General features: G+C 41.6%; 1 protein-coding gene across 4 annotated transcripts in view; it reads right to left on the minus strand.

Annotated features, from left to right (window-relative positions):
• Positions 1 to 12,387, minus strand: part of ADAMTS6 (ADAM metallopeptidase with thrombospondin type 1 motif 6) — a 321,368-nt gene that overhangs the window by 300,538 nt on the left and 8,443 nt on the right. For all 4 annotated transcript variants that reach the window (XM_075128498.1, XM_048850900.2, XM_048850901.2 and 1 more), the window contains exons 2-3: positions 11,334 to 11,717; positions 10,010 to 10,368 (exon numbers count right to left, since the gene is read on the minus strand). In XM_075128498.1, coding sequence (XP_074984599.1) covers positions 10,010 to 10,368; positions 11,334 to 11,430 — 456 coding nt within the window. In that variant the 5' untranslated portion in view covers positions 11,431 to 11,717. The remainder of the gene's footprint in view (positions 1 to 10,009; positions 10,369 to 11,333; positions 11,718 to 12,387) is intronic.

Below are 12,387 nucleotides of genomic sequence, written 5' to 3' on the forward strand. Positions count from 1 at the left end.
CCAGTTTTGGGCCCCACACTTCAAGAAGGATGTGGATAAATTGGAGAGAGTCCAGCGAAGGGCAACAAAAATGATTAGGGGTCTGGAACACATGAGTTATGAGGAGAGGCTGAGGGAGCTGGGATTGTTTAGCCTGCAGAAGAGAAGAATGAGGGGGGATTTGATAGCTGCTTTCAACTACCTGAAAGGGGGTTCCAAAGAGGATGGCTCTAGACTGTTCTCAATGGTAGCAGATGACAGAACGAGGAGTAATGGTCTCAAGCTGCAGTGGGTGAGGTTTAGATTGGATATTAGGAAAAACTTTTTCACTAAGAGGGTGGTGAAACACTGGAATGCGTTACCTAGGGAGGTGGTAGAATCTCCTTCCTTAGAGGTTTTTAAGGTCAGGCTTGACAAAGCCCTGGCTGGGATGATTTAACTGGGAATTGGTCCTGCTTCGAGCAGGGGGTTGGACTAGATGACCTTCTGGGGTCCCTTCCAACCCTTATATTCTATGATTCTATGATTCTATGATATCCTAAACTGCACACACAGCTTTCAGTTGTCTTTTCCCTACACGGAAACCATCACCATAAATGCTCCTCTTCTGCAGTAGTTTTCACTATCTGTTCACTAAACTGAGTTACTTCACAAAAGAAATAACATCTGGGCTCAAATTTAGCCAGCATATGCTGGTACGAGACCTCTTCCATACCACCTTCTTGTTGTTCCGCATCTAAATTTTCATTTAAAATAAAAATGAAAGGCTAAATTCACAAAACGGGCTCAAGCACTTAACTACCCCTTTAGGCACCTAAGTCCAACATTTAGGTGCCACTGGCATTTACAAAAGCCCCACTCAGCTGTTACCTAACCTAAAGTCACAGTAAAAATCCCTGCGACATTTCTGCCAGTGGGCATGGGCAAAACCACCAAAATCCTGACATTGCCAAACTGCTCAACATCTAATGCTCATCTAAGCTCAAGCAGGATTCATAAGCTAGACGTTCCCCTTCCTGTCTTGGCTGTTGGGCCCAATCCAGTAGGCATGCTCTGAGTGTGCCTAATCCACACCAGACAGTAGGCCAATAGTTAGAGTACTCACCCAAAAGTGTGGAAGACCCAGGTTCAAATCTCTCTTCCACCCAATTCTGAAGAGTGACTTAAACCCAGATCTCTCACCTTTCAGTTGCATGCCCTAACCATGGGGCTATGGCATCATTCTCACTCACTGACTGTTCCAATGACTATTGAAGTATGTCATACGGGAGTGACTGAAAGAGACCCATTCAAGAATATCCTCCTAAAGCCCAGAGGTTGAGGGGGGAAGTCCTCACTTAGGAGATAGAAGACTTAGGTTCTAGTCTCTGCTTTTAATCTGGTCAAAGTGGCATTTCAGGATTCCAGCATCCAAGATGAATGCTCCAATCTCTAAGCTAATCGATATACGCAGGGTAGCAGCAGCTCCTCCTCACTTTTACTTTAGAAAGCACTGACCTAGCTTAGGTGCCTAACTCCCGGAGAAGGTTCATGACTAGGCATCCCAAGCAGAGACAGATGCCTCGTTTCCTTTGAAGGGTGGGGTTTAAGCAACACCCCTCCCCTCAGCATTTCCTATTGGCTAGTTTAGGCAGCTCCCCATTCAGCATGCTGGCTTCTGTGAATCCCTGTTTTAGGTACCGACGCATCATGTAGGGAGCTTGGGAGCCTACTCTGAGGTTGTGAATTCCACTAGGCAGCAGGTTGCCTGAAGGTTAGAAGCCTACAACCCCCTTATAAATCTAGCCCTAAAGCCTGGTGTACACTTAAAATTTAGGTTGACATACCCCTGACAGACATAGCTATGTCAAGCTAACCTCCAGTGTAGATGCAGCTATGTCTCTGGAAGAATGCCTCCATTGACCTATCTACTGTCTTTCGGGGAGGCAGTGTTCCTCCACTGATGGAAAAACCCATTCTGTCACAGTAGGCTGTATCTATACTATGGGGTTATGCCAGCATAACTACCGTGACGTATCTATGCCAGTATAGTCCACATAATGTATGGACTGAGTTGCTAGCTGTTATATGGGTGCTGAGATAGCCTCAAAAACACGACCCTAGTGTAACAAACAGATGGAGTGACATCTGCCTGTGTTTACAGAACCTAAATCTAAGAGGAGAGGCCAGATCTGTTCCATTCATTTCAAAGGGTACTAACTCAAACGTTAATGATAACACTTCAAATTTCTACATTAATTCACTGCTCGGTGCATGTAAGAAAAAAGAGAGAAAATAAATACTACAAAAATCTGCAATCTACTGTGAGTAAAAACCCATGGCACCACTGAAGAGTATTGCCATACTTCTCTACCTCAAATCAAGAAATTCAATAGTACTATCTGGCCTAAGCTACACATAGGTGCACTGGTTTAATTAAAGTTTAGTTTTTAAAGTGATTTTGTTAAACAAGGACAAAACCTTTGTGTCTATATATCATGTTAAGCCTGGTGTATATCATTTAGCTTGCATCAGTAAATTTATAGATGCAAACTAAACAGTTATAACCAATTTGATACAGTTGTTCCCACACAAGGGGTTTGCAGTGATTTAACTAAATTGATTTTGAAACATATTTTAGATAAACCAATGCAGCCTCTGTATAGTCAATGACTATATCAACAAAAATACATAACAATTATGATCTTTACAATATTAGAAAGTATATGCATTTAGAAATGTTTCCAGTTTGTACACCTTTAGTAACTTTTGGCTAATGAATTCTAGGAATTGTGCTATTACATCCAAAGTGAAACTTTAAAGCACACTTTGGGCCTGCCCTTCCACTCCTTAGTCCGGCAAAACTTGCACTGGCAGCAATAAGAAGCTTCTTTGAATAAGGAGTGTGAGACTGACCATTAAGTAATTAAACATATTTATGTTTTTGAATCAATTTTCCATTTTGTGTTTTCCATTCTATTTCTATTCTACATAGTTTTTTATACCATACTCATCACCAAAGAATCTGAATGCCTTCCAGTAATGCATTAAGCAAAATAACTCCACATATGTCACATGTTGTTCGTTCTCTTATCCTCACCCCAGAGAGAAAAGCATGTGGTGTGGGGACTCTTGTTTTGGTAGGGTGTATTTTTGTTTGCTTGAATATAAACAGTACATGAGTTAAACCTCAAGGTCCAAAACATGAGTCAAGATCATTACAATGTAAAAGTGACCTCTAAGAAATTTAACAAAACATTATCCAAGGTGGTTCTATAATTGATGGAACATTATCAGTATAGCATATTCTTAAGCACCATTTGGAGGAAGAGATGGTGATCTGGAGAGGGACTGGCACATTGTGGAATCTAAACAAAGCCATTTTTATAGACTCATTGTCCTGCTTACTCTGGTTTGGCAGGGCAGCCAGCACATATTTTAAGCTGATGGAACTTTGTTAAATTTCTTTGCAGATCACCATTAATAAACTTAATTTATGGCTTGCAATTAAAGCTGTCTATCTAATGGAAAAGAAATATAATGTTACTAATAAAATAGTTTTTCTTAGAATATCATCCATTATGGAGAAATGGTAGCCTCTCCATAATTAGGGTTTTATAATGGAAGGTTGAAACCCTATTTTAGGCCCCTATAAACTTCACCTTTGAACACTGGTTTGGCCTGAAAATTGTCAGATATCTGTGAAGGCAAAAGAGAACCACATCACAGTGTTTTTTAATTACAGATTATTCAAAAATTACCATAACTTGAAATATTGTCTTTTTTAATGTCTTTGTCTTTATCTAGTTTACTAACACTCCTTCAAACTTTCCATGTGGTTAAAGTTCCTTGAAGACTCAAGTGCCATCTATATATGGAAAAATATTTCAAAACTAAAAAAAATATGGCTTTTCTGGATAGTTTTGGTCCAATCCTGTTCCTACTGAATTCAGTAATAGTTGTAAACCCAGTCCTGTACCTACTAAAAACCTATTTCCTTGTTTTTATGAATTTGAGGTTTCTAAATGATATTATAGGTAACTATGTTGTTAGGCAGCAATCTTATCTGGGTTTTGAAACAAGTTTTTTGGGAGGAGGTGTTTGTACGAATTACCATTTAAAATACACCTATTACTGAAAATATTATGGATGACATAATTTTCTCCATTAGGGGTAAATCATAGAATTAATGTCTGACTTTTCATATCTTCCCAGAGTGGTCCAACATGTTGCTTTCTCTCTTGTTCTTCTGTGAGGACAAGACTTGAATAAATAACGTATTTCTGTGTATTAGGCTATGTCTACACTACGAGCTAGGGCAGGGGTGGACAAACTACGGCCTGCGGGCCGGATCCAGCCCATCAGGGCTTTGGATCCAGCCCATGGGATTGCCACCCCCATGGCCCCACGCTGCTCCCAGAAGCGGCCGGCACCACATCCCTGTGGCCCCTGGGGGAGGGAAGGCAGAGGGAACTGCAGCCAATTGGAGCTTCCTGGGAGGTACCCACAGGTGAGGGCAGCACGCAGAGCCCTCTGCCCTCCCTCTCCCCCCCCCGGGCTGTAGGGACATGGTGCCGGCCACTTCTGGGAGCAGTGTGGGGCCAGGGCAGGCAGTGAGCCTGCCTTGGCCCTGGTGCGCGCCACTGCCACCCCGGAGCCACTCCAGGTAAGTGGCGCTGGGCCAGAGCCCGCACCTTGAACCCCTCCAGCACCCCACACCCCAACTGCCTGCCCTGAGCCCCTGCCGCACCCTGCCTGCACACCAACCCCCTGCCCTGAGCCCCCTTCCTCACTCCGCACCCCTCCTTCACCCCAACCCCCTGCCCTGAGCCCCCTGCTGCACCTTGCACACCTCCTGAACCCCAACCCCCTGCCCTGAGCCCCCTTGTACACTCCGCACCCCTCCTCTGCCCCAACCCCTTGCCCTGAGCCCCTTCCTGCACACCGCACCCCCTCCCACACACCCCATTCCCTCCCGCACCCCAACCCCTTGCCCCAGCCGTAGCCCTACATTCATGGCCCTGCATGCAATTTCCCCACCCAGATGTGGCCCTCGGGCCAAAAAGTTTGCCCACCCCTGAGCTAAGGGTACGATTCCCTTGCTCATGTACCCATACTCACACTAGCTCTCATGGAGCCAGCACAGGTCTAAATCGCAGTGCAGCCGTGGTAGCACAGATAGCCACTGCTGCTACCTGTGCTACCGCAGCTGCACTGCGATTTAGGCTCACATTGGCTCTCACTGAGCTGTGCACATTTGTGTACACAAGCAGGGGAATCATCTCACCAGCTGCTACTGTAAACGTAGCCATAGTTTGCTCTCTGTATTGACTTTGCTCTTTCTGAGACTTTCTTATCCACACATCTAGAAGCATTTTAGAACTGAGTAAATAGCAGCTTTCCTACTTTAATTTGTACACATATGTATTGTTGCTTGACAATAATGGAAGCTTCCGACCCAATTTGCCACTGAAAGTTACAAGTCTGCCAACATAAATATAGCTCCACCCTCTCCTCAACCATTCTTGCACAGTACCTAGATAGTTGCACATTCATGCTGCAAATGACTAGCTTGTATGTGTGCGCTCATTTCCCAGTAATTACATACACACACAGGGCAGCCTGTATATGATCTTGTGAAAGTTAAGCCCACACACAAAATACTCATTTCCATCAAAGGGAACTCCACTCATACAGATCTAGGACAGGATATGGTCTGGGTTTTAATCTTCATAAATCAAATAATATTTTTAAATGTCATGCAAAGTGTCATATTTAAAATTGATTTCACGTCTATAAAAGTATTTAGTTGTGTTAAATGGTAGTTACTTTAAAAGATGGACATGGCGGGTGAGCAACTCAACATAAGCTCCCAGTACCAGATGCTGTCACAAAAAGGGCCAGTGTGATCCTTTAGTTTATAAACAGGGAAGTAATAAGGAGGAGGATAGAGATGATTTCTCCTCTGTACACTGCATTGGCGATACTGGCACCAGAATACCATGCACAGTTCTAGTCTCTACATTTTTAAAGGATGTTGCTTGACAATGGTGCAGAAAAGAGCCTAAAAAATTATTCCAGAGCTGGAGAAAATGCCTTACAGTGAGAGACTTAAAGAACTGCTTAGCTTATCAAAAAGAAGAATGAGAGGTGACTTGAACAGAATGGGATCAAGTGGCAGAAAATACCAGGTACTGAAGGACTCCTTAAACCTAACAAAGAAAGACGTAACAAGAACCAATGGCTGGAAGCTGAAGCCAGACAAATACATATTGTATATAAGGCCCACATTTACCAGTGAGGGTGATTAACCATTGAAACAGACTACCAACGGAAGCTGTGGATTCTCCATATCTTGATGTCTTCAAATCCAAGCTGGATGCCTTTCTGGAAATTATGCTTTAACCCAACTTTAGTCAAATATAAGTTATTGAGCTCAATTGCAGAAGTAACTGGGTGAAATTTAAGGACTTGTTATATGCAGGAGGTCAGACTAGATGATCTAATAGTCTCTTCTGGTCTTAAACTCTATGAATAGGAATCCTATGAAATGTCGGGATAGAAGAAATGATGGTATATAATATTACTCTCTGTTCGCACTTCTAAACATGGTCTTTATGAACTTAGTGTGTTATTTTGAAAATGACAAGTTGTAATGAACAAAAAATATTTTTCTTACAACAACAAAATGAGGTTTTCCTGCCATTATACCTTAGAAGTAGTTCAGTAAGAACATCTCCCCTTATTCCATTTGGGACTTCTTTCTCCATATTCATGACACGTTTACTAAAGTGAGATGTTTAAACTGAGACTCTTGGAAAAGGAATAATTGCTTACCTGTAATGCTGTATCCCTGAAGATATCATTTGACTGTATTTCTACTCTTGGGTCTCAGCTTGCCAGCCTGGGACAGGGTAGAATTGTCTCAAGGGCATCTGGGACTCTGAGGCACAGCCTTATTCTAAGATCAAATTCTAGTGCCTCAGTACCTTCAAGAACATTTTGTTTTAGTTCCTTGAGGAGGGGAAAAACAAGGCTCCTCACATTCAAAATATAACAGATACCAAAGGCTATTTATGATAGGAGGAAACTTTCAGGAAAAAATTTAGTAATTGAAAATGTAGGCCTGTCCACATATCTAAGAGGAGGAAGGCATGTGAAGTAGGAATTCAAACAAATGACCTTTCCAGAGAAGCAGAATTGTCAATAAGTAATTATTTTTTCTTTATCACACTGACTTGGTTCCTACTTTTAGAGGCTAAAAACCACAGGACAGTCTCCAAAAAACCCAGTTTTAGAGTAATAAAAGAAACTATACAAAATAGTTTCAGACAGTCTGAGGTCCCTTCCAAACCTGATATTCTATGAAATGATGGAGACTTCCCAAATGTGTCATTCCCCTCCCGCCACCAAAAGCAGGTGCTGGGAGAGCTAGAAGCAGGGCAAGATTAAGGCACAGGCTGGAGCCCTAGCTCCTGGAGATTTGTGATTACAGTACACTTTCAGTGTAAGAAGGTAAGTTTCTACTCCCAGTGATGGGAAGGAAAAGTCTGAAAATATGACATGAGTGTAACTGATTCAGTGATCTCTGCCTGAAACTACAGAGAGCATGAAAAAATAGCTCTGGGATGGGTCCATCTGAATAGGGTGTTAACTCCAAAACCCATTCCTCTGGAGGGCCCTGTCAACATCATCCAGCAAAGGAGTCTCTGTGTGGCAAGAGAAGTGTGCAGTGAGCCCAGCCCCAAGTGCAGTGAGATATCCCAGCAGCTCAAGTGTAAGTTCTGGAGGGTCCCCACCTCTTTTAAAGAGAAGGGGTAAGAGAGCCTTACTTCCTGCTCCTGCTTCTGGGGAGTGAAAGGAGCCCCATGCCACTGTCTGAGCCTTTCTGAGAGGGGTAGTAGGCTCTCTGACACTGCCATGTAAAGTAGGAGGCATGACCCTGCCGAGGTGCAGGCCCACAAGAGAATAGGCCTTGAGAGTCCCATTTGTGGTGTGCTTCGGGACCCAGAATTACCTTAATCCAGCCCTGGTTGGAAGAAATACTGAACAAGCATCAATAGTCAAAGACACCAAAGATAATGAATTAAATGCGTAATCTGACACTTAAAGTCAATGCTCTGGAAGCACAATGTGCTAAGGCCAAACTACTGACAGAACACTGAGACTATCAACCTACTGAGAAGCCAAAGGAATGTCTGAGGGATGTGACGAGGCCAGTGACCAACAGACACCTGCTGAAGTCACTGGGGCATGTGAACCATGCAAGTCAAAAAGATCTCCCTATCTCAAAGAGCTGTCAATAGCCTCAAGATGTCCCCAGCTATGCAGCTAAAAGCTTTGAAGGAAAGCTAGCACCAGCGAATGAGATGGCTAGAGGAGAAATCAAATGGTATAGAAATGGTGTCCAAACCAACGTCAAAGTCTGTAGGGATGGCAGACAACAGGGATCATCTGCAATGACCCCAGCTCTGACAGGGAGCTTGTGAGCTGGCCAAGGCCAGACAGGAACAAAAATGAAATGTCCAGAAGGGCGCTGAGGCACTGTCGGTTGATCTCAAAATGAGGTGAGCCAGCCTGTTCCTCAAAGGGCAAACATTTCTGAGTGTCAGAGGCATTCGGGCATGTACACTAGCAAGCTGAGACCCAGAAGTAGAGCTCCAGTCACTGCAGTATCTTTAGAATACAATCTACATGCTGATAACCCAGTGTATTAACATAAGACACATCCTTAAATATATCCTTAAAGATTAAAACACATCCTTATAGATGAACTGCAAAGGTAAAGTGAAATTGAAGTTAAGGCCAAAAACATGTACTATATGCTCCCACTCACCAGGCTGTGGATGCATTTAAACACAGAAATACTTTTAACTAAGCTTCTTAAATATGACTTTCCCCCTTGAAATCCTTCTGGGGGAGAAGTGCCTCAGAATGCATCACTCTGATAACACAGATACAATTAGCTAAGTGAATTTCAATCTATCTAGTTAGCTAGGTTATTGTCTGGCACTCTGCACTGTAATAGTAGACTTTTGTTATCAATGATGTCACAGGATGTATTATTCTATGACACCTGCAGGGGAAAAAAGGAAGTGCTCAAAGTAATCCAGAGAAAAAAAAACTTTTAGACATTCTGCACCTAATACAATAAAATCCTAATCTTTGTTGGGGACCTCTACAGGCTACTGTAATAGAAACAGTAAAATAATATTTTTGCAGTGGATAATAGCAACATGTATTTTAAAATTTACTACAGCAATCAGTAGACTCTTGGCTTAGTATTTCCCAATCATGATCTTTTATTTTATCACTTTGTAATTCCCTAGCCTATTGTTATTTTTAGGCTTCAATTATAGTATTAGGGAGTAAGATTTTTTCCATATAAGAACTAGTGCTGAATGACCAAGAGTTTCATCACCAATGAGAGAACAATTTACAAAAACCATTGTAAATACTTGGATTTCTAACACTACTGTTACTTTAAAGCATTTTTATTTGATTTATAAATATAAAAATCCTGTAAAAAATGTAAATAATTACTTTGTGGCTTTGCTATTTGTCAAGGGTTCTGCTTTCTTCTTCACTCCTTGGGACTGTAGCACAGAAGACTTCTGGGCCACAGTTTTCCTTCCTCATTATTTATTTCAGGCCTTTTGAACCCAATACCGAGATGTGCTGTACACCCTGAACTGGAATTTCATGCCAGTTGGTCCATTGCAAAAGGCACTCAGCATCCCTAAGGCCAGTCATTTTTATTCCCGGAGTTTGCCACAGTTTTGATAAATCTAATCTCACTCCATAACTAATCTTGCAGCCCTAATACAGACACTGGAAGCACTAAAATTTGCCTGAAGTAGGACTACAGGACTGGGCCTTAGTACTTAGGATAAGTACTTTTCCTCAGGAGCCAGATCTCTGTTCCTCGCCTTTCTGTCTGTTTGCTTCTTGCAGGAACTCAAAGAACATGAACATACGCTAATTAAGTTCTTCCTCTATATTTTAAAGGAGAAAGTACACTATGAAACTAAAATATATAACACGCACTTACCAGACCATTGCAGTTGCTTAAAGCCACTTTAGTTGTGCTATGTTGGTCTTGCAAATATCCTGTGTAATGACAGTGGTCTAGCAAATCATGTTTCCATTTAGGTCCATCTTTCCCCCAGTATTCTACTGTAAAATGTTTGGACACCAAATCTGTGTTGAGAATCAAGTTTAAATGAAAGTGCTTGCCATAGGCAGAGAGTTTAAAAAATAATTTAGATGCTTGGTCATAAAGGTCTGTACTCCTCTTCCTTCTCCTCGAGGGTTCATCATCTTTCACAGTATAGCTGAGGAAGGCTCCATTTTGATCAACCCTTACTGGGACTGTTAGTTGGTAATGTTCAAGGTAAGACAGGAATTCCTCTTTGTAATCACCAGGTAAGCCAGTCCAGGAAATGGGCATAAAAGAAAAGAAAATATAACAGGAAACAACAAGTAGTAGTATAAACATAAACCACAGCTGGCTAAATCCCATCACCCTCATGAGTGAAAGTTGATTTCAGGTATTTGCATGGTGAAAAGCTTTGCTAAATAAAATCAAGAAAAATATTCTATTTTTAAAAAGAATGAGCAAAATTCATGCAGGTTCCTGTTAATTTGATCTCACTAGAAGTGCAAATATTTCAAATTCACTTTATATTTTTCCTATTTAACCTACTACGTAAACATTTGGGGCTACATTCTACACTGTGAAGAATGTACATCTACCAATGATTTCACTTAAAGACAAAAACTATAAGATCCACCTGCAAAAATAAAAACAGTTGCAATGAAAAAATATATTTGTAAAAACATTTAAATGTATCCTCATTTCACTAAAAAAGCCTACAAATGCAAATATTTCAAGACATGTTTTAGACTTTTATAGTTTCTGCAATTTAAAAAAATGTTTATGACATTATGGACCGTCTTTAACATGCTATTGCATTATGATTAAACTTAATTTGCAGGACTTTGTTATAGTTAAAGTTAGAAATAAAAGAAATTAAAACATCAATCTCAAGATACACTTTGACCTAATGGGTTTCTCTGCAAATGAACGTTCATCATAGGTGCTAGAACTAGGGGTGCTGGGGGTGCTTTCGCAGTCCCTGGCTTGAAGTGGTTTCCATCATACACAGGATTTACAGTTTGGTTTAATGGCTCTCAGCACCCGCACTACACAAATTGTTCCAGCACCCCTGACTTTCATGATAATAAATCATGAGAAAACTACATAAGTGTTAATATGATCGCTAGCTATTTATATAACAATGGCTTAGGAAAGCATTACCTGAAATTAGTGCAAAAGGGATATGTCTTTCCAGCTATAAAAGTGGGACCCCTACCTTGAGAATTATATGAAAGCCTGTTGTCACTGTGAAATTCCGATGAAGCCATGACTAGGCTCAAAATCCAGGTCAACGTCTTCCAAAAAATTTCCATAATTTAGAAAAACAGAAAGGGTTTCGGTTTTTTTGGAGGGCTACCTATGTGCTATAGAGTTAACTCCACTCCAGAATCGCACCATAACAGGGATATTTATTTTATATTTCTTCCAAAATAATTATTGGATGTTCCACTTTTTGACAGGTACTCTTTTCCAACAACCTGTGCTTTCTTCTATATCTGCAGTCATTTTCTCAGTTCAAAAACAAGTATGTTGTAAAATTCCTTTAGAGATCAATAAGGTGTCAGCCTTGATAGTTATTAAACTTTGTCCATTTCTTTACCTGAAAAAAAGAAAAAAACAGGCATGTCAAAGTAAGGTCTACTTTGAATTGGAAGATCTATACTGCAAAAATGCTATCCAAGTGTCATGAATTACTACAGGGATCAGCAACCTTTGGCATGCGGCCCATCAGGGAAATCCACTGGTGGGCTGGGACGGTTTGTTTACCTGTAGCGTCCGCAGGTTCAGCAGATCGCAGCTCCCACTGGCCGCGGTTCGCCGTTCTAGGCCAATGGGGGCTGTGGGAAGCAGTGCGAGCCGAGGGATGTGCTGGCTGCCGCTTCCTGCAGCCCCTATTGGCCTGGAACAGCAAACTGTGGCCAGTGGGAGCTGCGATCGGCCGAACCTGCGGACGCTGCTTCTGAGCAAACCGTCCCGGCCCGCCAGCAGATTTCTCTAACAGGCCGCGTGCCAAAGGTTGCTGATCCCTGAATTACTACGTAGTTGGCAATCAGATTTGAACATTGTTGCTTGTATGGTCTAAGGCCCCAATCCTGCAGAAACGTATACACACACTTTAAGCATGTGTAATTCTTAATTGATTTCAGTGGAACTACTTATCCAATTGAAGTATGTTAGTGTTTATGAGATCAGGGCTTTAACAAACATTTACAAAGCCAATGCTTTAAATATAAATGCTTGGCTCACTGTAGTCAGTGCAATGTTCTGAT

This window comes from Caretta caretta, chromosome 5, assembly GCF_965140235.1.
Source record: "Caretta caretta isolate rCarCar2 chromosome 5, rCarCar1.hap1, whole genome shotgun sequence".
NCBI classification, from domain to species: Eukaryota; Metazoa; Chordata; order Testudines; family Cheloniidae; genus Caretta; species Caretta caretta.